We start from the raw sequence: 23,804 nt of genomic DNA on the forward strand, positions 1-23,804 counted from the left end.
TGTCTCCAAGGCTTAGGCGCGACACGCTTCTCCTCGGGTCGCCGTCGATAAAGCACGCCTCATCAACGGGCCAAGAACACTGCCAGCCAGCATCCAACTTTATTTCACAGTATGCTTCTCAACGCCATGACGTTCTCGGCAAACGAGGACTTGAACACTTTGTTTAAAAACAAAAACAAAAAAAAACAACCTAGCAGTCAACATTTTACGGAGCTAAAACATGCAGATTTTGTCGCCGGAACGGACGGGAACGCGCAACTCCATGAAATGACATCTGGCCTTGTGATCGTAAATCCCTTTTCAGCTCTTCTGAATGACGCGGGCGAGCGTGGAAGTGCTTGGAAAAGTGTGCGGCGGGCGGCAAATCTACCCGCTGGGTGGCTTTGAACCGCCACCGCCGCCGACGCCGGGAAAGTGCATCAACAGTTTTTGGTGGCCCGAGAGGCGCCGGCTCGGACCGGACACTTTCTACAGTCGGCGTTGGTTTGGCGAGCCGGCCTCCGCCCGCCTCTCTGTGGCGTCTCGGCGTTCCCGGCAAAGCTCCCCCGCCGTCGCTCTTTTACAGAAATTCAACGGCGGAAACCAAACGAGCGCCGCAACGTCCAATACAAAACGATTACAACGTCTCGTATAAAAGATAAGTTTATACATATGTGCGCACACTGGATACATACTGTACAGTCCGTACGGCGGCACCGTTCTAGTCTAACGTCGATGGGGCCGTGGCGGCGGCGGGCCAACGTGGCCTCCGAGCGACTTTGCGCCCCTCCAAACACTGTCCTCCCCGTTGGCGTGGATGTTAGGTGGCGGGCGGCAAGGCGCTCTTTTCCGCCCTGGCTTCCTCTCTGCCGCCCGCCGAGCCCGTGCCGTTGACGGTGGCGGCGGCGGCGGCGCCCTTGCGAGCGGAACTCGCCTGCTTGGGGGAGAGCGCGCGGCGCTGGCCGTGGTCCGGCGCGCCCGTCCCGTTGGAGTTGCGCTCGGCGGCGGTGGTGGTGGTGGTGGTGGCGGTGGCGGCGTTGCCGGGCGCCGAGGCTCGGCCCGTCTGCCCCGAGGCCGGACTGTGGACTTTGTCGCTGTGGGAATCGCTCTCCGAGGCGGGGCTGGCGTCAACGGCGTCCGAGCGACGGCGGGCGGCCGACGGCCTCCGGCGCTTCCTAGCGGGTTTCACCAGGTACTGCAGGGGAATGGGTCCAGTCTGCGCCCAGGTACGAACACACGCAAATCCGTTAAGCGGTCACAAATTTCAAATGCAAAGTAACTGCTTGCTACGAGTGCACCTCTACATGCCAAATATTCACTTGGACTTGGGAAACACAAAATACGAGAACATTTGATTTTGGAAATTGACGCCATAGAGATGTCTCTCTCCATGGGCCTTTCTCACCTTTTGGGGTTTGTTTATCACATCTTTCATAGAGTCTGATCATTTTCTGAAGCTTTTAGTTGGTAGCTTTGCAACCAATCAAGTTTTTGACATGTAAAATGCATCTACTTTAGAAAAATTCAAGTTAAGAAAGAACTCCCGGAAGCCATTTACTGTTATTTGAGTTGGATAAAAGACCAAAACTGTCAATGATTTAGTTTTTTTTAACTAACCGATCAAGCTTGGATGCCGGCGCTCACAGTTGAAGCAGGACAAAGACTTACCCGTCTCCACTCGTAGAAGTAGGCAATATCCATGAGCGTGTAGTAGTCTTTAAGAGGCTCGTCGCCATACAACACCTCCACCTATGGACACGCACGCACGTTATCACAAAAGGAGCAAAAGCAGGAGGGATTGTTCCATCTGCTGGCCAGGCGTTTTCATTACCCTGTAGTTGCCGGGTATGTCCATCTTACTTCGGAGGAACTTGGCCAAGTGCATGACGGACATGGCGGCCGGGCACTGCAGGAACCGTTTACCGTTGGACTGCCGACAAAAGTCATCATCCGGGGTGAGTACGCACGCACACAAAAATGCATGGCATTTACGGAAACCGCTTTTATTTACCTTGTCTCCGTCCACCTCTGGACGCTGCTTCTCATTAGTTCTGCAGACAAAGGAAGAAACGTATGGTCTGAATGATGAAAACCATAACACAGCTAGCACATTAGGGCCACCACTAGAGGGCGAACAACCCTTTTGAGGGATAAGCATGTCAGCTTTCTTCTCAGACTCACTTGCTCCTCTCGTAGAACTGCATGGACAAGCTGATGATTTCGTCCTCGGCGATGTTAAACGTCTCCACCACCTCCCCCGGCTCCAGCACGCGATTCTCCGAGTAGAAATCTCGCCTCCGTTTCATTTCGTCTACGGGCGCAAGAGAGACGGACGGACAGCCCACGCCGGTCGCCGGCTCCAATCGGGGCACGTCTCGCTTACCTTTGAACAAACCCGGGACCAGCTTGTATACGATGTCTTGTAGAGATTTGTCCGCTCTGAATGGGGAGGGAAAAGAAAAAGGAATTTTGAGCAAGAAATCCAAGAGCGAACGTCAGCCAGCCACGCCGGCTTACCTGATGCTCAGCTGCGGGCACGTCTTGTGAACTTGGACGTCACATCGGGGGCAGAACTTGTTGGTCTCCAAAAAGGCAACGATGCACGTCTTACAAACTACGCGGAGGGACAGAAGACAAGCGAACCACGTCACGGCAAAAGGAAGCGTTGGTTGGTTACTCCGGACCACGTCCAAATGCCCAAAGGAGCTTTTCGGCCCAAAGACGGACGGACCACCAAATTTGCACGCCATTGTGTGCTCGAGGCTGGGATTGTCCAAAACTAGTAGCCAAAACGGCTGCGCCCGCACCGGGCGGGCAATTCTCCAGCACACGCGGGCTTTTATTTACATTTATTCCCCTGTTATTACTCATCCTGAAAATGAATCAATTGTGTGTTTTTGTTTTAAGCGCATTGGTCCCTCTAAGCCATATTTGGTGGAAGGCTGTGTCATCCCAGGTAAATAAGTGACGGATGACCACGGCGCTCCGACCGACTCGGCGGCCAAAATATCCGCTGGATGGAGCGTGTGGATTTTTTCGCACTTACAAGAGTGGAGGCATTCGACGATGGTGGTAGCGTCGACCAAGTAGCCGGCGCACAGCGGACACATCAGGTGGGAATTGACATCTGTGATTTTAATCCTACTGGGCTGCATTTTGTCCATCTAGGAAGATCTGCCAGAGGAAAACACGGATGTTCAATTAGGATTGCATTCCTACGGGACAGCCAGGGTTCCCCCGATTGTCGTGCACCTTTCCAAATCAAGACTGAATTGAAGTATTCATTGTGAGGGGGGGAAAAAACAAAGCATTGAGTCCTAAAATAATGAATCGTTTTAGATCGGATAAAATGAAAACTCAAATGTTGTCAACTGAAAGAAGAGGAATAAAGAGCATTTGAAGGGGTGTTTATTTTGCTGTGGGAATTTCTTGTTTTGATGGATAAATGGCTGCTCTGACGCCGTTCAACTCCTTGGCTGCCATTGACGGCAAAATAACTCCAATCCTTTTGAACTGGGAGAGGCTGAAAGGGACCAGATCGAGCGAGCGTCCATTGCCGTCAATCTCAGGTTCCCTCTTTGACTGACTAGCGCGAGCGACACATGCTGTGTGCACGGAACGGCTTCCGTTCATTGCGGTCCGGCGTCCGTCGTCCGGACGAGACAGGCCAGGAGAGCCGTCCTTCGTCCGGACGAGACTGGCTAAGAGAGCCGTCCTTGGGTTTTCAGACAATTGTCTGCGGCGGCTCGCCATCGGACAAAGAGAGAGAGAGAGAGAGAGAGAGAGAGAGAGAGCCATGGCCGCCGAAAGTGACGCCACAGACACAGACAGATAGATCGAGCGAGCGAGAGAGCGAGCGATCTTGGCCGCCGATTCCCCCAACAGCCCCCCGTGTGGCCTCCTCTTTGGGCCGGAGCCCCGACAAAGAGGGGAGCCCGTTTGGACGGAGTTGCTCCGCCTCCGCCGTGTGCGGCTGACGGCACGACGGACGGCGTCGGTCGTGCCGGACCCATCCGAGTCGAGCCGAGCCAAAGAGACCGCACACTCGGGGAGAATCACGGTGGTACACAAAGCAGCCATCTTAAATTCAGTGACAGGGCTCGAACGAGAGCGGGCGGCCCCAAATGTGACACCGTGCAGAGGTGAGGGAGGGACGAAGAGACGGAGAGAGAGGGAGAGAGGGAGGGAGGGAGGGAGGTTCTCCTAGCCCTAGATCTCGCCTTCTAGCCCTAAGCTAACGGGTGGCTAATGGCGGAGCCTCGCTCCGACATTTCAAGCGTACCTGCTTTGACATGGACGCGTCCTTCTCCTCCCAGCGAGGATCCGGGATCCCTTTTAGCGCTTGGTTCCGATTTGCAGCAGCGCCAGAAAATGGCTTTCCCCCCCCCCAGCCCCGTCGGAGGACTGCCCATTTTGGATCACGTGATATTATTTGGTCGTCTATCTCCCTCCCTCCCCCCCTTCCACCCCCCTCGCGCCTTGTCCCGTGCAACACTTCATAGTTAAAAAAAAAAAAGGTCTTTTAACAGCGGACGTTCTATTTACTGCCGCGGGTGAACGGCAACATGCAGTGGACGTCTAGCGCCGTCAATGGCCATCGCGCTCTTTCTCAGTTTGACACCCCTGCCTGCTATGAAAGCTTAAATGTGTCCAGTCTTGACTATTCCACTTTGGAATAGCTGTCCGCCGAAAGTGAGACGGGACGGGAAAACCATGATCGCTTTTAGATGGTGCACCCAAAACGATTTCAAGTTCAAACACTACTAGTACTACTACATAGTAACAACAGGCCCAATCGGGTTGCACGGGGCTAACGACAAGTCCCCGTAGGAGCAGTTCACTCGGCGACCTGGCGGAGGCGCTGTCGGCCAAAGACGAGTCAGACGCCATCTTGGGCAAGACACCGAACCGCTACGCTGCTTGGGGACGACTGACAAGCATTTGGGGCGCATCCGGATGAAATGAACGAATGCAAAGTGAAAGCGGGCCACTTTAAATATCGAGAGGGCCCACGAAAAGCTCTTGGACGAATGTGCGAGGCGGCGGCGGCGGCTCGTTTTGAAGAGACCCAGCGCGTCGTAGCCTGATGGCCGGCTAGCTGCACCGCGGACCCGCGGCCTGTTCGAGAAGGAAGACGAGGGCGGTGACGCCGCAAAATGCTCGACTACCCGTGACTCCTAACCGGACGCCTCTCCAAGACAAGGGACTCGCTTGGAGTCGAAGGAACGAGCGCGATGCACTTGTAATCGCGTTGCTCTGTTTGAAGCAAGCAAGGAAGCTCGCTCGCTCGCTCACTCGCCTTTCCCATTTTTTTCGGTGGCGTTTAAACGCCCCCCACCCGGGCTTGGCAACATGTCAAGCAATTGCACCAGCGTCGCCGCGCCTGTCAGCGCTAGCAAAACCAAGACGAAAAAGAAGCATTTTATTGGACAGAAAGTCAAACTGTTCCGGGCGAGCGAACCCATCCTCAGCGTTTTGATGTGGGGCGCCAATCACACGGTAATTCCTTTTTTTTTTTACGCTTTACGCTAGCTTCCACTCCCGAGTGGCTTTGCTTCTGTTGCTATTCCGGTATTAGCTCGTTCGTAAGCCGCCTGGACTCGCGTGTAAAAGTCACCCCATAATGCGACGGCGACCATTCATTCCTTGACTCCATGAATAGTCGTGTCGTGGCGACCATTCATTCATTCATGACGTGTTTGCGTGCTCCGTGCGGACTGTTATTGTTGTCAAGCACTTGTAGCGTCATTTGGCCTCGGTGTTGTGCACGCACGTATACAGCATAGGACATTCCAGCTCCCTCCCGCACTTTTGCACTCTTGAGCTAAGCTTGACTTTATTTTTTCCTCCCGCCATGTGTTGCTAGGCTTAGGAATGTAAACTGGAGAACGGTGTAGGCAGAGTGCCACCGATCGAGAGGGTGTGACCGCCATTGTCACTTCCGCTGCCGCCGGCCGGCCAAGCGTCTTTTTCTCAATTGGGCACTTTCGTTGGGCACACCTGAAGACTTGTACACGTGACATCGTCGTGGTCTCTCCGCTAAGCACTTCCTCTTTTTAATCACAGAGAGGCCGGTTGGCCGCAATCGGCTGGGATAGGCTCCAGCACCCCCCGCGACCTTAATGAGGATAAAGCGGTTCAGAGAATGAGATGAGAGAGAGGCCGGTTGGCCTCGCGTCTGTCTTTGCAGCGGGAGTCATTTTCATGGCGGCGTTGTTAATTAACCCAGCGTATTTTTCTCTTCTTCTTCCTTCCGTCAGATCAACGAGTTGAGTAATGTGCCTGTGCCAGTGATGCTGATGCCAGATGATTTTAAAGCCTACAGTAAGATCAAAGTGGACAACCACCTGTTCAACAAGTAGGTACACATGTGGAAAAGTGTCCTCTCCGATACTCTTGGACGTGGTCGGTCGGAATGAGTGCAATTCTAATCTAAGCCCTCAAAAGGAACCCGCGCCTCTATCAAAGCCGCTCGCTCGTAAGATTGAATGGAATGCCTTTAATTGTCATTATACGAGCACCATGGCATTCCCAACAAGTGGGTCAAGGCCGGCTCGACGGCGTGACTTTCTCTCTCTCTCTCCCTCGCCAGAGAAAACCTTCCCAGTCGCTTCAAGTTCAAGGAATATTGTCCCGCCGTGTTCCGAAACCTGAGGGAGAGGTTTTCCATCGACGACCAAGACTACCAGGTGAGCCTTTAGTTTTTCGCCGTATCGCCCAAAAGAGAGAGCGGGAGGAAGGCAATCTTGTCGTCGCCGTTGTTTGCGGCAGAACTCGCTGACGCGGAGCGCTCCCCGCAATAGCGACGCCCAGGGTCGCTTTGGCAATCGCTTCCTGTCCAGCTACGACCATCGATTTGTCATCAAGACCGTGTCTAGCGAGGACATCGCCGAGATGCACAACATCCTGAAGAAATACCACCAGGTGGGGCCTTTGCGCTTTTCCACGCCGTCGTCCGGGAGAGGCGCCGGCCTTTCGGGGCCGGCCGAAAGAAGAACGCTTGCGTATCTTTGTCACCTGGCCGCCCTTCTTTGCGCCTCGCCCTGCCCTGCCCTGCCCTGCCCCGTCCCGCCCCGCCCAGTTCATAGTGGAGTGTCACGGCAACACGCTGCTTCCTCAATTTCTGGGGATGTACAGGCTGACGGTGGACGGCGTGGAAACGTACATGGTCGTCACCCGGAACGTCTTCAGCCACCGCCTGCCCGTCCATCGCAAGTACGACCTGAAGGTACTTTGCCCGCCCTCTCCCATTTCCTAGCGCCAAGCCGGGTGTCTGTCGCCGACCCGACCCCGTAGGGCTCACTTATCCACCTCGGAAGCGCCATCGTCGTCGTCGTCTGACGTTGCCCCGGTCCTTTGTCTTTTAGGGTTCGACGGTCTCCAGGGAAGCGAGCGACAAGGAGAAGGTACGTCTCCCCGTCAATCTCAAAGTAGCCTCCACAGATTTGAGGTGGCTTGGAAAGAATCGGACCCGAGTGGGCGGAACTCCAGGATTTTTGTGGGCAAAAAAAAAGAGGTGTGTGCCCCCCCAATTCTCTGCAGGCCAAAGAGCTGCCCACCTTCAAAGACAACGACTTCCTGAACGAAGGCCACAAACTGGAAATCGGAGATGACAACAAGAAATACTTTTTAGAGAAGCTCAAACACGACGTGGAGGTAAAGTGGACTTTTGATGGCTAAACCCAGGTTGGCCTCCATCTATTTTCCAAAGGGCTTCCATCCAGGCCCAGCCTTACCATTCCATCCGCTTGGCCGTGGAGACTGTTGTTTTTCTTTCTCTCTTTGTTTCGTTTTTTTCCTATTTGAACTTTTTCCCACCACGTCTTTCAGTTTCTGGCCACTCTGAAGATCATGGATTACAGCCTCCTGGTGGGGATCCACGACGTGGACCGAGCCGAGCAGGAGGAGACGGACGCGGAGGCCGGCGCCGGCGAGGAGGAAGACTACGAGACGGACGGTACGGGAGGAGGAGGAGGAGGAGGCGGTCCGCTGGGGGGCGCGCTGGGCGGCTCCTTCGGCACCCCGCCCGATAGCCCGGGCGACCCCCTCAACTGCGGCTTCTTCGGGCCCGGCGACTTTGACCCCACGGTGGACGTTTACGCCATCAAGAGCCACCAGGGTGAGTCACTTCCTCCCTCTGTCCGTCCGTCCACGTTTATAGTAAACGCAGACAAATGGAATTGATATCAACGTCCCACTGCCGTCCGTCTACCTTCCTTCCGTTAACGAATGCACTTTCCCGTGGCTAGGTGCTGTCAAGAAAGAGGTGTACTTCATGGCCATCATTGACATCCTCACACATTACGACGCCAAGAAAAAAGCTGCCCACGCTGCCAAGACTGTGAAACATGGGGTGAGTGCCTCTTTGAACCCGCCCACGCTCAACGCTGTCCAAAATGAACGCCGTGTGGAATCCGTCCGGCTCGTTTCTTCTTTGACTTAAATGGCACTCTATCCATTGTTTAATTGTACGCTACCGAGTCTTCCGAGGTGACGTTGAATGATCCCTTTGAGCCAAATCATATATGTGGGGCTAAAATGTTGGTGTCTTAACCCACGAGCTGGGCACGAGTGGAGCTCCAAGGCGTTGATTTGAGGCCAGAAAATGATGTGCTTGAGGCCAAAAAGTCAATGCGATTTGTCTTCCGTGTGTTTCCCAGGCGGGGGCCGAGATCTCCACGGTGAACCCGGAGCAGTACTCCAAGCGCTTCTATGAGTTCATGTCCAATATCTTGTCCTAGACTCTTCCGCCCCGCCCGCCCTCTTGGAGGAGCCTCTCGTGTTGGCTCCAGCGAGCGACGTTCTCGGGCAGCGGCGGCGGCCCAAAACCCAAGCCTCTCCCTTTCCCCCCCCCCCAATGGGCTCTTTGCACTTGCTCTCCTCTCCGTCTCCGACACGGCAAAGCGTGGCTTGCCAATGGACCACTGACCCTTTGATGCGCAATTCTTTTTGGAAAGCCTCCCTCCTTTGGTTGTCACCCCGTCAAAATGGACGACACGCACCCGGAACGTAAGCATAAGCAACCCCGTGCATTTTTTAAAAAAATTCACGGATATAGCTTTGAGTATGTACGTATTTGCGTGCGTTTGGATATTTTTCCAAGGAAGCGAGACCCCAAAGGGAGGACAGAAAATTAAGCAGGCTTCTTTTTTTAATGTGGAATTGAAAATATTTATACGACAACAAGTCGTCTTACGGAGGGCGAACGAGTCCACGTTAATGAATGTCGACCGCTTGATCATCGACGATCCCAATCGACGAGAAGGCGCGGCCGGCCGACATCGGACCGTCGGATTGGACATTGGAGTTTTACGACGACGGATAAAATGAGGAAAAATAATGCCGTTTGAATGTTATGTTGCCATATTGGTTTGGAAGATTCAAGGAGAGCTTGGTGAAGGTGGCAAAAAGGGGAATTCAGCAGCAAGTACATCTTTTATCACCATTCTTTTCTTCTTTTTTAAATATCTTGTTTACATCGATGTAGCAATTTTGTGTTTGTATACAGTATTGTTTTGTTACCGACAGACGTTAGAAAAAAGGTTACTTGAAAAATGAATGATTGCATATTAAAGGGAGTTTTATCTTGTACCTGACTATCTCTCGCCCTCGCATTTTTTTTTTACAGAAAGCCGTGCTTGCAACGTCTCCTTGGTCAAAGAACAAGTTTAGTCAAGTTTTTCCACATGAGATGGTTGTATTTTCCAATTGAAAACACTGAAGTTGAAATACTTGAATGATCTTTATTGTACCTGGATTTCAGGCAAGTACTAGAAAAAAGTGACATGAAACAGGGTCAAGGACTTCATGGATTGAAAAGGCACGCTTTCAATCCATCCGCGCTTTCAACGTTCTGGTGGTGATCTTGTCCTTTTCGCTGCCAAAGAAAAAACAAGAACCCGTCAGGCGGCGCCGCTCCAAACGGGCCAGGCCAGGCCGGACGCCACGTGGCGGCGGTACTTACAGGACGTGCACCACCACGCCCATGCCGGATACGGCGTCCCGGTCGACGGCGTTCATCATGGCCTGCGAGATGGTCTCAAACAGGTCCTCGGGTTCCTGCGGGAGAGAGATGGTTTTGACTGGTGCAAAAGCCGGCGATGCCGCCCTGGACCCCGGCGGGGCCTAGCGTCACCCGCTTTTGCAACGCTCTCGACCTCTCGGGCGGGCCTCACCATGTCCGGCTCCCACAAGGACTCGCACATGCCGTACATTTGTTCCGAGCAGGTACCGCTGACGACAAAGTCCTCCGTCACCATGGGGCATCCGATCAGATCCAGCGAGCAGATGAACGGCTCCGAGGTCTTGGGATCCAGCCCGGCGATCACGGGCTCCACGTAGTACGGCCCGAACCTAGAAGGAAGACCATCCCGTCTGACGGGTTCCCGTCGGATCGGCGGGCGCGCGCCCACCTCTTTTCGTACAGCAGGTTGGACACCATGCTCATGAAGGTCTTGGGTTTGATCTGGCGCCCCTCTTTCAGCTCGTAAAGATTCAGTCGGAATTTGAGCCTCTGAGATCTGAAGGTCCCAAAAGAAGAAGAAGAAGCATAAAAGGGATGACGGCCAACCATCCGACCGCCGCGCTCCGGCGTGCTCCTTACACCGTCTGAACGTCGGTGGCCAGCCCGGCCAGGCCGATGTAGAGCCTCTCGCCCATGGGGAAGACCTTCTGGAAGTCGGCCGTGACCATCTGGCCCTGGATGCCGAATCGCAGGTCGGACGCCACCGCCACGCAGTTCTTGCCCCTCATGGCCATGACGGCCCCTCCGTTGTAAGACATGATAGACTGCGCCAAGGAGGGAAAAAAATTCAGGTAAAAATAATTTGATATATTTGAGATAAATACACGGCGGAGTCTTGTTTCATTTCATGTACTGCCTGCCATTCTTGTTACACACTGTAACGCACTCGTTTTGTCAAGTGGGGGCAGCTTTTCATTCCAACCGAAGGAGATACTTTCTGCTCAAAGTGTAATCAGTTGATTGCCGTCCGCAGGTGCTGTTTGTTTTAGGAGGAAGTTCCTCGATGCTTCAACTGATTGTGCCGCATCCGTTGGATCGGGAAAACCTGCACCGAGGCTGGCCCGTCCGGGACCGAATATTTTGGACACCCCTGCTGTCAAGTATCGTTAAAGATCGACTCCGCGATCCAAAAAAAACCTCACCTACAGGTATGGCATAGTTTACCATTCGGAAATACATTTTGAAATGGTCTATTTCACTTTTAGGTCAAAGCCAATGGACCAAATTCTGCTGTCGGCGACGGCCATGCTTCATAATCATTAGCTTAAACGGCTTCTCTCTACACACACACAAAACAAAACAATGGTTTCTTGTGGCGTTGAATAACGTTGAGGCCTCCTACCATTGCGGCGTTCTTGTCGTTTAATTGTCACAAATAGAACATTCAATTCAGTGTCGCTTGCTTGGCTTCTTCAATTTTTCGGAGTGACTACACAAATTTGGAAGAATACGGAGATCACACTACACGGGACGTAGAGTGCTCGAATGCGATTGGCTCTTGAAGAATGATATCATTGGTTGTCTCGTCGGTCAACATAGTTTCTATGAGGCGCGTTAAAGTGATAGTAACCCTGCCTTGAGATAATATTTTGCGATTTCATTTTCTTTCAGTACAGTTGTTCAAAGTGAATATAAAGCCGCCATTTTTCCGAACAGTGGGAAATAAATTAACCCGTTGATAACAGAATTGAAATTTAATAAATGAGTGGCTTCCAGCTTATCCTTCCAGGAAGTCGCCACAGCAAAACAAATTAAAATCAACTCAAAGAACCCCCAAAACGTAAATACGCTTCCTGTATCCGTTTTTATTTATGTATGTATTCATTTCCTGACTTCCTGATCCGTGTGCCTCGAGAGGTACGAGTTGTCATTTCAATTCATCACGCTGTACAGGAGCACATGACTTTTTATTCAAACCGTGACAAGGACGTCCCATTTGCTTGGATAACATGGAAGCAAAATACTTGACAATTGAATTGCTTCATCATTCATTAGCTTTTCAAAACTGGCGTCGAATAACGTTGAAGCTTTACACTGTTGCACATTTTTTGTGTGTTTTTTGTTTTTAATCTAAAATAATTCCATTAACATTGAAGGTAAAATACATTTTTACAGGCGCTGCTTTATCCCATCCAACATGTCCGTTTTCCCAGACTTCTTCATCTCTTCATGAAGTTGTCCAATGAGGCCGGCGTCCTCTGAATGGAGTGGATATTCCTCTTGACTCGGTCCTCCAAAGAAGACGTGGCCGCGCTCTCCAACTTCATGTCACTGGTAAGAGAAATGCACGGCGGCAGCCATGGTTACCTTCTCTGTCGCCAAAGTGTGTGTGCGTGAACCTGCCGCATGCTTCCAAAAAGAACCCGACGGGCAAAACCTACTGAATGAAGCCAGCGTGCTGTTCACGTTTGGTCTGTTGTTCCCGCTGTTTTTCTTGCTCCTCTTGCTTCCGATATTTTCTGACATTGTTCTCCCTGTCGTGGTCCCTCCGCTTGGCCTGCTCCATCATGGCGTTTCTCTTCTCCTCCAGCTCCCGCGCAGAGAGCTTCCTTCGAGAAAAACCAGGACAGAGCTCGTCGTTGGAAATGGGCAACGTTCCGTCGTTTTTGGAACGTTCGCTATTTCGCTTTTCCACCGCTTGTGCACGGTTGTGTACCGAGATGCAGATGAGGAACAACAAGCCCGATCTTACTTGGACACGTGATTCCTCTGCCTTTGGTGACGTTCCTTCAGCGAGATGGGGGCCCCGACTTCCGATCTGCCGTCCTTCTGGCCACTTTGCTTGATCTTTCTTGCAGGGGACGGGCTGGCGCTCCTCTCGCGGCGTCTCCGGCGATCGGGAGCCTCGGAGGACCGGCGTTGGTCTTTGCCTGCGGGGAGCTGCTCCCAAAGGAAAGGTCCCGCATGACCTGTCGTCGGCCCCAACGACGGGAGCGAGCGCTTGCGGCTACTGACCAGGAGGCCGTAGCCCGGAAGATGACGGGAATGCCATTTGTCTCCGGCGTGTGACCTGAAAGAGGCATTTCAGGTGGCTTTCAAATGACTTTTCGTCCCAACGTGGGCCACTCGGACCAACCTGTCACTTTTGTCGTCGTCATCCGAGGTGGAAACGGAGCGTCTGGGTTTGCGTTTCTTCTCTTTCCTTTGGTCTTTGTCGCCCTTCTTTTCCTTTTTGTCCTTCTTCCTTTTCTTTTTCTTCTCCAGGTTCTGGCGCAGCTGTCAAAAAAATAAAAAATACAAAAGTTTGGCTAAATGTCCTCCCATCGACCAAATGTGAGCCATTATTACCATTTCCTTGATTTTTTTCATCTTGACCGGATTGGTCAAGACTTCCCTCTTCTTCGCCTCCTCGCGTTTTCTGGCAAAAGCGAACGACTCAAATGGCAGCGCCCGCCCGCCCGGCCGCCGCGCTTGAAATGGGCAGAGTCGTTCATTCTGGGGTTAGCGGCGCTTACCTGATTTCGAAGAGAGGGTCTTCCCTGATCTTGGCGGCCACGTCCATGCTGGACGCGGTGGCCACGGGTCCGAAGATGGAGCCGGGCAGGAGACCGGTCTCCGCCGACGGCCCGCTTTCGGGTTCCTCGTACTGATCCGTGATCTGCTTGTCGATGGCTCGTCCCATGAGATACTCGTCTCTGGACACCTGGTTGGAAGGGCCCTGGTACATCCAGTCCAGCCGATCGTCCTTCTTTCTGTTGGCGTGCGTCACGAGACAAGCTCACAGACGTCTCTTTTCTCAATTTTTGACGCCTCCGCCCCAAAAAACAAGAAGAACAACAAGAACAACCACACGGCGCGGCACTAACTTGATGGCACCGGTTTCTTCGGCATATCTAGTGATTTCTTCACGGGCTCTTTCCTCCTTGAGCTCCTTCTGAAGCTCCTCGATTTTCTTGCATTCGGATTCATGCTTTTGCTCGGCTTTCCAAACGCGTTCGATGTTTTTCATCGTCTGGGGGTGCCAGCTCTTCTTTAAATTCTAGCATCAGACAAAGGGAAGACATTCGTCAAGCCGGCTCCTGACAATGGACCATATGTATACTAAAGATGTCATGATGGAACTGTTCCGTCTTTAAACAACTCGTACTTACCAGGTCTCCACCCCCCATTTTGAAGTCTTGGTTTTTGGTTCGCGACGAACACGGAAAAGGAAAATGAAATTCGGGCTAGAGCTCTTCTCGAAACGAACGTCAAACAGTCGGGAATGAAGAAGCGATTCGATCACTGTTCGTCCATAACTGCTGCGCTATTGTGTTTCCTGTTTGGCATGATCCTCTTCCGGTCTCTGAGTGCTGCGTTCAAGGCCTTGATGAATAATGCGAGCATTTTGTCTCGAAACGACGATTCATCCAGTTTAAAGAAACATTAGACCATTTCTTCGTACATTGACAGACCGTATATTCGTTTTTAGGAGGACCCTTTTTGGTCAGTCTGTTTTTTGGAAAACAAGAAATTCGTCGCCACGGCTATGACGTCATGGCCCGTGACGCGGACTGTTGTGTCGGGAAAGTTTTAAACGGCGTTACCATTGATTGGTTCATTGGTGCATCGTCCGTTTTTTCATTGGTAAATATTACAGGTAGGTTTTAATGATTGTTTATACAATGTTAACGATAGTGTTCCCTTTGCATTTTTATAGCGTTCGCGAAGTCCAAACTAGAGTAGACTTGTTCTAGTGGTACCGGCTTGCTTCCCCACTACACGTGAGTAACATTGTGTGATTGCCACTCACTGTTTATCACTACGTATACTTCTATCTTCGCTTCTTCTTGGTAAAAACATTTGCAAATGATCGGCTTAGTTGCGAATATTATATTTTCTAAATGGGAAATAAATGAATAGAAATGACTCACAAATACACCCTTGTTTTTTTTTAATGACTTATAGAGGATATGAATTGATGAAATAAACAAGATGACATCACACGATCACAATGTGGCTACAACTTAAAAGGACGAAGCATTTTTTCCTTAAAGTTGTGTTTGTCTCTGTTATGAAAGACACAATCAACACAAAAGAAGACCACAAACTAGTCGTAATAAAAAAAGAAAATCTGAATACGCAAATAGCCATCAATTGACCTTTTGTTGCAAAATTGCACGTCTGGAAACACACTCTTAAGCCTTGGAATATTGGGTCAACCATCACGTTTCATTCTGCTGACATTAAATGCTTTTCATTGTTAGTGATGCAAGTGAAAATAGGCTCCAGATGAAAGAAGTCAATTGCACTTTTGCAAGCCAATCTGCTTTCATTTCTATTGCTAGCGCTGCGTCTTTTGTTTTGGGTGCAAATGTAGTGACTCCCCTTGATTGTTTTTTTGTCTCATCCATCTACCCTTACAGCATTCTCCTCAACAAAATGGAAGCCCGCCGTCTGTTGTCCAGTAGCACGTTGAGGGTGTTTCCCCCTGAGCCGGAATCAAAAGGATGAAGCGCACTTTTGCAATCGCTTCAAAGTTGCCGGAGGTCGGAGGTCAGTGGGCTGGCTTTGTTGCGCTCAACGTTGCTTTGGGCCCCGGCCGCTGTCTATTTCTTTTGGATTCTTGTCATTCATTCTAAATGTATTTTTTCACCATCATATAAATCACACATTGTAAACATATACGTGAGGCTGACCTGCTTTTTGCAAAACGTACCCGTCATGACCACGGCCCATCTCTTTGGCCATCCGTGGCCAAATGGGCCGACTTACGGCGGAGTCCCACTCGCGTTGGAGCCCGAGCCGAGGTCGTCGGAGGCGGGCAAACGGAAGCCGCCGTCGGGGGTGGCCCCGTTGGGCGGGGGCGAACGGATGCCGCCGTCGGGGGAGGCCCCGCCTGACGAGCGGAAGGCGTCGGGCCCGGCCCCGTCGGGGGCCGGCGAGCGGAAGCCGCCGTCCGGGGGCGAACGGAAGGCGCCGCTCTCCCCGTCGGGGCGGTCGTGGGCGTGCGTGCGCATGTGCTTGGCCAGGTGATCGCTCCGCATGAAGTGGCGAGGGCACAGGGCGCAAGGCAATTTCTTGCTGGCGCCGTGCGTCTGCAAGTGGCACTGCAGTTCCTCGGAACGCGTGAAGCGCTTGCCGCAGAAGAGCCAGTTGCAGACGAAGGGCCGGTCGCCGCTGTGCCAGCGCAGGTGAGCCTTCAGGTGGGAGGTCTTGGCGTAGGCCTTGCCGCAGCCCGGAACGTGGCAGTTGTGCACGTGCTTCTTGCGGCCCGCCTCCGCGCCGTGGCCCGCTCGCTCGGCGTCCACGCAGTTGGGGCAGCGGCAGGCCGCCTGCTGCCCGCCGCCCCTGGAAGAAGAGCGCCGCTGGGATTTGGGCCGGCCCGTGGCCGGCGCGGGCTCCGAAGAGACGGCGGCGGCGGCGGCGGCCGGGCCTTCCGTCCGGAAGCCCTCCGAAAGGTAGACGTGCGCGTGTGACGCCGGCACGGAGCGCGGTTCCGAAGCGTAGGGACCTACGGCGAAGGGGAAGCCCCCGCCGTTGACGCAGACCGAGTCGGCGCCGTGCCCCGTCGGCGCGTCCATCCAATTGCAATAGCCGGACCCAAAGTCCCACCAGGACGGGATGTCCGTGTCTTCTGCGCCGGGCGCCGCCGTCCGCGGCCAGGCTTCGTAATGGTGAGCCATCGGAGCCGGAGGTTTCTTTTTTGATGCTCTCTGGACCATCAGCGCATGACGGCGCACCGTCTCGACCTGCAGACAGACGGAGAGAGGGCAAAGAATGACTGCATTTGTCGCTTCGTTTTTGTGCCGCCGACAGGAAAAGCTCAACGTTGAAATACCAACGCCAGGGTCGGTCGCTACGCTACCATTTGCGCGCAGGCACCAGCCAGATTTTGATCCAATAACAATGTGCAATATCTTTGAAATCTGTGCAATATTTTCGAATTCACCTAGCCGGGATGATGACAATATGTAAAGGCTTTTGAATTTGAATTGAATGTCTGTGCTGGGTGCTTTAAACTGTCAAAGTCAGTTCAAGACTTTTTTGGACCTATTTCATACGTGGGCCATCAAAGCACAAACTTTTGACCATTGATTAGCAAGTGAGCGCCTCGAACAATTTGAAGCATTGGACATATGAAGGAACACATAGCATCCCATAAGACAAGGCATTTATTGAACAGGGCTGGGCAAACTAAATAAAGGGGCCAAAGTGAGTGCTTTGGTTTCAACCTCAACAGAGCAAATCTTTCCACAATACTAGTGTCGAACAAGTGCAATCAGTGGATTGGCGTCAGGTGCTTCTTGCAGCCCAACCCCCGCTGCTTCAAGTTTGTTAGTCAGCTCGGTCGGTGCCGGATGGCTAGGAAGGAAAAGCTGAAGCCACCACACCCCACCCCACCCCACCCGCAGTGGCCCAACCCCCGTTGATTAACTTTGAATACATCTATCTGCGCTGGATGACTTGGAAGAAAAAGCTGCAAGTGCAGCAGCCCACCAAGACCAAAAGCTTCGCCCACCCAAAATGGAGCCAAAATTGGATACATCGAGATGGGTTTGACAAAAAAACTACTTTAAAAAAATCCTGTACAAAAGTTGTTATACACCAGTTGAAATGATCCCAAAAATGTATCAAATAAGGGAAATAAAATATAGCATCCCATAAGACAAGGCATTTATTGAACAGGGCTGGGCAAACTAAATAAAGGGGCCAAAGTGAGTGCTTTGGTTTCAACCTCAACAGAGCAAATCTTTCCACAATACTAGTGTCGAACAAGTGCAATCAGTGGATTGGCGTCAGGTGCTTCTTGCAGCCCAACCCCCGCTGCTTCAAGTTTGTTAGTCAGCTCGGTCGGTGCCGGATGGCTAGGAAGGAAAAGCTGAAGCCACCACACCCCACCCCACCCCACCCGCAGTGGCCCAACCCCCGTTGATTAACTTTGAATACATCTATCTGCGCTGGATGACTTGGAAGAAAAAGCTGCAAGTGCAGCAGCCCACCAAGACCAAAAGCTTCGCCCACCCAAAATGGAGCCAAAATTGGATACATCGAGATGGGTTTGACAAAAAAACTACTTTAAAAAAATCCTGTACAAAAGTTGTTATACACCAGTTGAAATGATCCCAAAAATGTATCAAATAAGGGAAATAAAATATAGCATCCCATAAGACAAGGCAATTATTTAACAGGGCTGGGCAAACTAAATAAAGGGGCCAAAGTGAGTGCTTTGGTTTCAACCTCAACAGAGCAAAGCTTTCCACAATACTAGTGTCCCGCAAGTGCAATCAGTGGATTGGCGTCAGGTGCTTCTCTTGCCCAACCCCCACTGGTTCAAGTTTGTCAGTCAGCTCGGTCAGTGCCGGATGGCTAGGAAGGAAAAGCTGCCCTCACCCCACCCCACCCCACCCACAGTGTCCCAACCCCCGTTGATTAACTTTGAATACATCTATCTGCGCAGGATGACTTGGAAGAAAAAGCTACAAGTGCAGCGGCCCACCAAGACCAAAAGCTTCGCCCACCCAAAATGGAGCCAAAATTGGATACATCGAGATTGGTTTGACAAAAAACCTACTTTAAAAAAATCCTGTACAAAAGTTGTTAAACGCCATTTGAAATGATCCCCAAAAATGTATCAAATAAGGGAAATAAAATATAGCATCCCATAAGACAAGGCATTCATTTAACAGGGCTGGGCAAATTAAACAAGTAAACAAAGGGCCACCGGCAGGGGTGCTTTGGTTTCAACCTCAACAGAGCAAAGCTTTCCGCAATACTAGTGTCCTGCAAGTGCAATCAGTGGATTGGCGTCAGGTGCTTCTTGCAGCCCAACCCCCGCTGCTTCAAGTTTGTTAGTCAGCTCGGTCGGTGCCGGATGGCTAGGAAGGAAAAGCTGAAGCCACCACACCCCACCCCACCACACCCGCAGTGGCCCAACCCCCGTTGATTAACTTTGAATACATCTATCTGCGCAGGATGACTTGGAAGAAAAAGCTACAAGTGCAGCGGCCCACCAAGACCAAAAGCTTTGCCCACCCAAAATGGAGCCAAAATTGGATACATCGAGATGGCTTTGAAAAAAAACCTACTTTAAAAAAATCCTGTACAAAAGTTGTTATACGCCATTTGAAATGATCCCAAAAAATGTATCAAATAAGGGAAATAAAATATAGCATCCCATAAGACAAGGCATTTATTCAACAGGGCTGGGCAAACTAAATAAAGGGGCCAAAGTGAGTGCTTTGGTTTCAACTTCTAAAGAGGAAACTTTCTGCAATACTAGTGTCCTGCGAGTGTAATCAGTGGATTGGAGTCAGCTGCTTCACACAGCCCAACCCCCGCTGCTTCAACTTTGTCAGTCAGCTCGATCGATGCTGGATGACTTGAACGAAAAGCTACTCCCTCCCCAACCACAGCGCCCCAAACCCTGTTGATTCAATTTTGTCACCTATGTTTTTGCCTGATGGCTTGGAAAAGACAAAGTAGCCAGTTCAAGACTTTTTTTCTACCTATTTCAAACATGGGCCTTCAAATTGCAAACTTTTGACCATTGAAGAGAGAGCGAGCGCCTCGAAGAAATTGAAGCATTGGGCAAATGAAGAAAGACGTAGCGTCCCATAAGACTAGGCATTTATTTAACGGCTGGGCAAACTAAAAAAAAAGGGCAAAAGTGAGTGCTTTGGTTTCAACTTCTAAAGAGGAAACTTTCTGCAATACTAGTGTGCTGCAAGTGCAATCAGTGGATTGGCGTCAGGTGCTTCTTGCAGCCCAACCCCCGCTGCTTCAAGTTTGTCAGCTCGTTCGGTGCTGGATGACTTGAACCAAAAGCTACTCCCTAACCACCTAGCCGGGATGTGACTTTTTATTCTTTTATATTACTATTTATGTTTTGTTTTTGTTTTTTACTGGGAAAACACAGTTTGAAAAGCTCGGAGTAGCACCACCAATTTTGTTATACGCAGCTGTGTATGATGACAATAAAGGCTTTTGAATTTGTTTTTTGTTTTTTTAAGAGGCAGACGGACGTGTCCGGGCACGGACCCTTCGCCGCCGCCGCCGCCGCCAGGTGCTTCCCCCGGCCCACCGTCAAAGAAAAGCTTTGAGAAAACGGGGAACGGCGGGGCGCTCCCAAGCCGCCGCCGCCGCCACTGGCGGGCAGATACGGCCGCGGGCCAAAATCTATTTGGATGTCTCTTCCCGGCCGGAAAGGAAAGCGGGCAGACGGGACAACCCGTTTGCGCACTTGATTTACGAGCCGCGGCGCATGGCGCATGGTGGGCCCGGAGGCCAAAATGCCCCGTAAAACGCTCCGACGACAAACGTGAGCCACCTTTTCCACGTCGCTCGATGAGGGGAAAACACGGAGCGGCATTCCAGCCAGCCAGCCACTTCCAGCCCTCAAAAGAAGAAGCGTCGGGAGGAGGGGCCCCGGGCCCCGCCCGGGGAAAGGTGACACGACGCTCGTAAAAGTCTGCGGAAAGCGACGACAAGTTGGAAGCTGCACGCCAGAAATTCCTGGTGGCAAAACATCTTGCGAGGCCCTCCCAGATGGACAATTACGTTGACAGCAGGAAAGCGTTTCAAAGAGAAAAGGGGGGCACTCTGTATTCTTATTCTTCTTATTGTAGGAATGAATTCCTTTTTTCCTACCAGTGAGATTGGAACCCCAAGACCGCACATTGATGATTGTCCATCAGATGGGATCCCGCAAAGCAGGAACTCCTGAAGCGATGGGTGCGGAATTCCCTGACGGATGGCGGTCCGGGTCAAGGTCAAGGTCAAGCGGATACACTCATATCGCTCTTTCATTTTGGGGGAATGTGCGCCTACTCGCTGGAGAGAAACAATTGAAAGCTCCTCTGTTTGGGCAGCCTCCTCCAATCCAAGAGCATCCCGTCTGTCTTTGCCACTTTTTTTTCTCGACTCCCCAAATGGAGGAGGCGCCACAGCTCCATAACAAGCCATTTCCCAGGATTTACCTTCTGAGATTGTGGCACGTGCCTACATTTTACTGTAAATTTCCAATAAGAATTGCATCAACATGTCATCTGAAGTCTTTTTTTTTTCCCCTCCAGGCACGCCCCACAGTGCGTTCATTTCTGTCACATTTGAATGAATCCAGTCCTTTATTATTTGTTCTTTTCTTTTTCTCCTACCTTGTCAGTAGAGCAGAAGCAGGCCGAGGAAAGAGAAGAATAAGATGTTGTGGTGGGCCGGAAAAGCAGTCGTTTCTCAACTTTGGCTTCTGCGGACACATTTCAAAGGAGAAACAAATCATTTGTTTCTCCACTTGTAAATACGCCGGCAGCGCTGTTTTTCAATTCAAAAACAACGTGTCTCCGTCCTGCTTTTGTGTACACGCAAATCTGGACGGGACAGAGTGCCAGCCAGCGTCTACTTTTGTCATGGGCTTCTGGAAAAGGTGACCGTTAGAGAGGAGAACTCCAAATGCCGGCCCTCCCTCCGCGATGCGCCTCTTTCAAAGACCTGTCTTGGAACCGTGGCGTTCCGTAAATGCTCGCCTCAAACGCTCGGGAGAAGGAGATTCCTTCTTCCCTCGGGGAATGGCTTTTGGAACCATTCCCGCGCCAGAGAAGAGGATTTGGATTCAAGCCTTACCTGCTCTTTGCCTCCAGGTCTACTGGTTCTGGCCCGGATTGGCCAAACGCCGGCGGCGGACGTGCGGCATCCTGGTGACGTTCCGGCCCGGGAGACGGAGCGCTTGGCAGTGAGATTAACTTTGCGGTGTGCGTCTTGACGGAGGCGAGGAAACCCCGCCCCCCCACGCCCGCCCAGCGTCTTCAGCCAGGTGGAGCATCCTCCTCAAAACAAAAGAGCGTCGTCACGCACGCACGCACGCCCTCCGGCTACCGGCTTTTGTTTGCTCTTTGGTCATGTTTTGTCAGAAGCAAGCCATCAGCCTTGGGATTTAGCCCGATAGCCCAACCCAAGACCCCGAGTGGTCACTTCAACTATACGAAAGTTGGTGCTCGATATAGCGGCGGACTTTTTTGGTCAACAACAAAAAATCCATTTGAAAAAATGCCATACTTAAGACATCCGCCCTTTTTGGATGTCATTGAAATCCATGTCATTTCATTTGGCAGGATTAAAAAGAATGTTTTGGATGGAAAAAAGCAACCTAAGAACAATAAATGGAGTCCATTTTACACGCAGCGCCGTTGGGGCTTTAGGAAAGAGGTGTTTGTGGATGAGTGACAGGCAGACGCTCCTCCGAGACGCTTTGGCTTCCGGCCAATGCGCCGACAAAGCCGGAGGCCCGCTTGCTCGCTCGCGTGCGTCTCGACTCGGAATGGAACGGACGGACAAACGGCTCGGCGTCTCGCTTGAGAGAGGGCACGCGGCTTTGAATGAAGCCGCGTGTTGACGGATCCCATTTTTCTTCATCTGGCTTTTTACCACACTGGGTGAAGTCACCGCTGGCAATTCCCCAAACAGCCAAGCACCCGTCGCGGCACGTCGCCGCCACGGGACTGTCCCGGTGGCGGCTCTCTACCAGAAATGTGTCCTGAACCATCTTTACGAGCCCTTTGTTTTGGGTGGAAATAAAGAAGGGGGCTTGAGATAGCCGCGCTAAAGCCATAGCTAAGCCAAACCAAGGAAAGGCCTCCATTTTCTGCCCGCTGGTGTTTTCCCCTCGTAAATCATGGCTCAGTCAGTCAGTCAGACAGACAGACTGACGAGTGGTCGGCCAGTCAGTCAGCCAGTCGGGACCAGTCGGGACCAGTCGGGACCTCCTCCTTTCTGACAGCCCGCCTCCTCTTTCAAGTTCCAACCTAGTCATTTGCGCAAGCTGCGCTTTGATTGCAGTAAACACCTGTCTTTTCCCAAGCAAGACTTCCTCGCTCCCATCTTTGATTGTCAAAGAGCGGTGGCGCCGCTAACGTTAGCGTCTGCCCGCCCTGCCTTTTAAGCGCACCCTTCATGCTTGAAAGATGTCTTTCTTTTTTTCTTTCATTTCCATCCTTGCTTTTATGGCGGGGGAGCTCAAAGTCCACCGCAGAAAATAGTTTGCCTGGAAGGAAGGAAGGAAGGAAGGTCGGGAGCTTCCCAAGACGGCCTTCCGGGATGCTCACGCGTGCCGTGCATGCGCTAAACGCCACGGACACCACATCTTCTGCTTGACTTTCTGTTTTTCTTTTCCTGATAGTATTAATACTTGATTTTGACCAATTATTTGACTTTGTCTAGAGCAGGGGTCGGGAACCTTTTGGACGAAGAGAGCCACAAACAATTCATATTTTCCAATGTTATTCCTTGTGAGCCATACTACCAATTTAAAAGTCAAAATACATACATGTAAACGAGTGCCTTTTCAATTTTTTTTTAGTAATTTCACCACTTTTAAAGTGGAAAAAACGGAATATTTTTTAAAAGATTCTTATGCTGTTGCTAATCAATGAGAGGATGCATTCCAGAAGAGTCTACTGCAAAAAAAATGAAGATTAAAGCAGTTCTAGATATAATATCTCAGTTCTGTCACCAGCGATTTCCATATTTTAGCTCACAGGTTAGCAAAGAGCCAGATGACAACGACATCAAAAGAGCCACATGTGGCTCCCGAGCCATAGGTTCCCTACCCCTGGTCTAGAGAAACAGTGCTTTGTTTGTCCTCAGAAACAAAGGCCAGCAATGGATGGTTCCTAATGGCTCATCTCGTTTTGGAGACGCGCCGCCATTGTCTTGCCGTCCTAGTTGCAATTTCAAAGGAAAAAAGCCTGTTTTGTCTCCTCTCGTAAAAGAAAGAAAGAAAAAAAACACCAGCGGTAATATTTGCATTCTTCTTCTGTTCAGGCCGGGCTTGTTTGTTCGCCACCTTTTGTTTTGGCGTTGCTGGATGTGCGAGTGAGTGATCTCATTG

At 51.4% G+C, this 23,804-nt stretch overlaps 5 protein-coding genes and 1 long non-coding RNA gene across 7 annotated transcripts; 2 read left to right on the plus strand and 4 right to left on the minus strand.

Annotated features, from left to right (window-relative positions):
• Positions 1–64: 64 nt before the first annotated feature.
• Positions 65–4,390, minus strand: LOC144077909 (polycomb group RING finger protein 2-like). The gene is made up of 9 exons (XM_077606014.1): positions 4,262–4,390; positions 3,026–3,153; positions 2,497–2,593; positions 2,363–2,418; positions 2,161–2,290; positions 1,991–2,030; positions 1,811–1,909; positions 1,648–1,728; positions 65–1,195 (listed from the first exon to the last, which is right to left on the minus strand). The coding sequence occupies exons 2-9, from the start codon at positions 3,141–3,143 to the stop codon at positions 800–802; spliced, it is 1,017 nt and encodes a 338-aa protein (XP_077462140.1). The 5' UTR covers positions 3,144–3,153; positions 4,262–4,390; the 3' UTR covers positions 65–799.
• Positions 4,391–4,837: 447 nt separating this feature from the next.
• On the plus strand, positions 4,838–9,235 carry LOC144077078 (phosphatidylinositol 5-phosphate 4-kinase type-2 beta-like). Its single transcript, XM_077604537.1, has 10 exons — positions 4,838–5,478; positions 6,240–6,337; positions 6,572–6,668; positions 6,751–6,903; positions 7,061–7,207; positions 7,347–7,385; positions 7,522–7,635; positions 7,810–8,098; positions 8,229–8,332; positions 8,640–9,235. The coding sequence occupies exons 1-10, from the start codon at positions 5,332–5,334 to the stop codon at positions 8,718–8,720; spliced, it is 1,269 nt and encodes a 422-aa protein (XP_077460663.1). The 5' UTR covers positions 4,838–5,331; the 3' UTR covers positions 8,721–9,235.
• Positions 9,236–9,702: 467 nt separating this feature from the next.
• Positions 9,703–11,505, minus strand: psmb3 (proteasome 20S subunit beta 3). The gene is made up of 6 exons (XM_077604543.1): positions 11,346–11,505; positions 10,583–10,767; positions 10,392–10,499; positions 10,155–10,332; positions 9,944–10,038; positions 9,703–9,856 (listed from the first exon to the last, which is right to left on the minus strand). The coding sequence occupies exons 1-6, from the start codon at positions 11,346–11,348 to the stop codon at positions 9,808–9,810; spliced, it is 618 nt and encodes a 205-aa protein (XP_077460669.1). The 5' UTR covers positions 11,349–11,505; the 3' UTR covers positions 9,703–9,807.
• A 386-nt stretch (positions 11,506–11,891) lies between these two features.
• Positions 11,892–14,297, minus strand: cwc25 (CWC25 spliceosome associated protein). Its single transcript, XM_077604539.1, has 9 exons — positions 14,095–14,297; positions 13,810–13,982; positions 13,459–13,695; positions 13,292–13,361; positions 13,080–13,219; positions 12,959–13,013; positions 12,696–12,883; positions 12,385–12,552; positions 11,892–12,274 (listed from the first exon to the last, which is right to left on the minus strand). Exons 1-9 carry the CDS (start codon positions 14,110–14,112, stop codon positions 12,163–12,165), a joined length of 1,161 nt encoding a protein of 386 aa, XP_077460665.1. The 5' UTR covers positions 14,113–14,297; the 3' UTR covers positions 11,892–12,162.
• Positions 14,015–15,607, plus strand: LOC144077084 (uncharacterized). The gene is made up of 2 exons (XR_013300878.1): positions 14,015–14,706; positions 15,349–15,607. It is a non-coding gene; the product is annotated as an uncharacterized LOC144077084 (long non-coding RNA).
• On the minus strand, positions 14,866–21,649 carry sp6 (Sp6 transcription factor). 2 transcript variants are annotated; one of them, XM_077604540.1, is made up of 3 exons: positions 21,542–21,642; positions 21,079–21,167; positions 14,866–16,674 (listed from the first exon to the last, which is right to left on the minus strand). In XM_077604540.1, the coding sequence occupies exon 3, from the start codon at positions 16,645–16,647 to the stop codon at positions 15,694–15,696; it is 954 nt and encodes a 317-aa protein (XP_077460666.1). In that variant the 5' UTR covers positions 16,648–16,674; positions 21,079–21,167; positions 21,542–21,642; the 3' UTR covers positions 14,866–15,693. The 2 variants fall into 2 exon arrangements, with proteins under 2 accessions (XP_077460666.1, XP_077460667.1); XM_077604541.1 differs by having other exon boundaries at positions 21,079–21,649.
• Positions 21,650–23,804: the final 2,155 nt, after the last annotated feature.

This window comes from Stigmatopora argus, chromosome 7 (assembly GCF_051989625.1).
Source record: "Stigmatopora argus isolate UIUO_Sarg chromosome 7, RoL_Sarg_1.0, whole genome shotgun sequence".
In the NCBI taxonomy this organism is placed as follows: Eukaryota; Metazoa; Chordata; class Actinopteri; order Syngnathiformes; family Syngnathidae; genus Stigmatopora; species Stigmatopora argus.

What these genes read in the sequence shown, in the direction of transcription:
- cwc25 (XM_077604539.1), bottom strand. An exon ending in TGAAAAAAATCAAGGAAATG is followed by an intron (nt 13,220 to 13,291) that starts GTAATAATGGCT and finishes TTTTTTTGACAG; the next exon opens with CTGCGCCAGAACCTGGAGAA. An exon ending in TTCCGGGCTACGGCCTCCTG is followed by an intron (nt 12,884 to 12,958) that starts GTCAGTAGCCGC and finishes CTTTGGGAGCAG; the next exon opens with CTCCCCGCAGGCAAAGACCA.
- LOC144077078 (XM_077604537.1), top strand. Translation starts at nt 5,332, where the DNA reads ATGTCAAGCAATTGCACCAGCGTCGCCGCGCCTGTCAGCGCTAGCAAA. An exon ending in AAGCGAGCGACAAGGAGAAG is followed by an intron (nt 7,386 to 7,521) that starts GTACGTCTCCCC and finishes AATTCTCTGCAG; the next exon opens with GCCAAAGAGCTGCCCACCTT. An exon ending in AGCTCAAACACGACGTGGAG is followed by an intron (nt 7,636 to 7,809) that starts GTAAAGTGGACT and finishes CACGTCTTTCAG; the next exon opens with TTTCTGGCCACTCTGAAGAT.
- LOC144077909 (XM_077606014.1), bottom strand. Translation starts at nt 3,143, where the DNA reads ATGGACAAAATGCAGCCCAGTAGGATTAAAATCACAGATGTCAATTCC. An exon ending in CGTCGAATGCCTCCACTCTT is followed by an intron (nt 2,594 to 3,025) that starts GTAAGTGCGAAA and finishes CCCTCCGCGTAG; the next exon opens with TTTGTAAGACGTGCATCGTT. An exon ending in GGTCCCGGGTTTGTTCAAAG is followed by an intron (nt 2,291 to 2,362) that starts GTAAGCGAGACG and finishes TTGCGCCCGTAG; the next exon opens with ACGAAATGAAACGGAGGCGA.
- psmb3 (XM_077604543.1), bottom strand. An exon ending in GCCACCGACGTTCAGACGGT is followed by an intron (nt 10,500 to 10,582) that starts GTAAGGAGCACG and finishes TGGGACCTTCAG; the next exon opens with ATCTCAGAGGCTCAAATTCC. An exon ending in AACCTGCTGTACGAAAAGAG is followed by an intron (nt 10,333 to 10,391) that starts GTGGGCGCGCGC and finishes TCTTCCTTCTAG; the next exon opens with GTTCGGGCCGTACTACGTGG.
- sp6 (XM_077604541.1), bottom strand. Translation starts at nt 16,647, where the DNA reads ATGGTCCAGAGAGCATCAAAAAAGAAACCTCCGGCTCCGATGGCTCAC.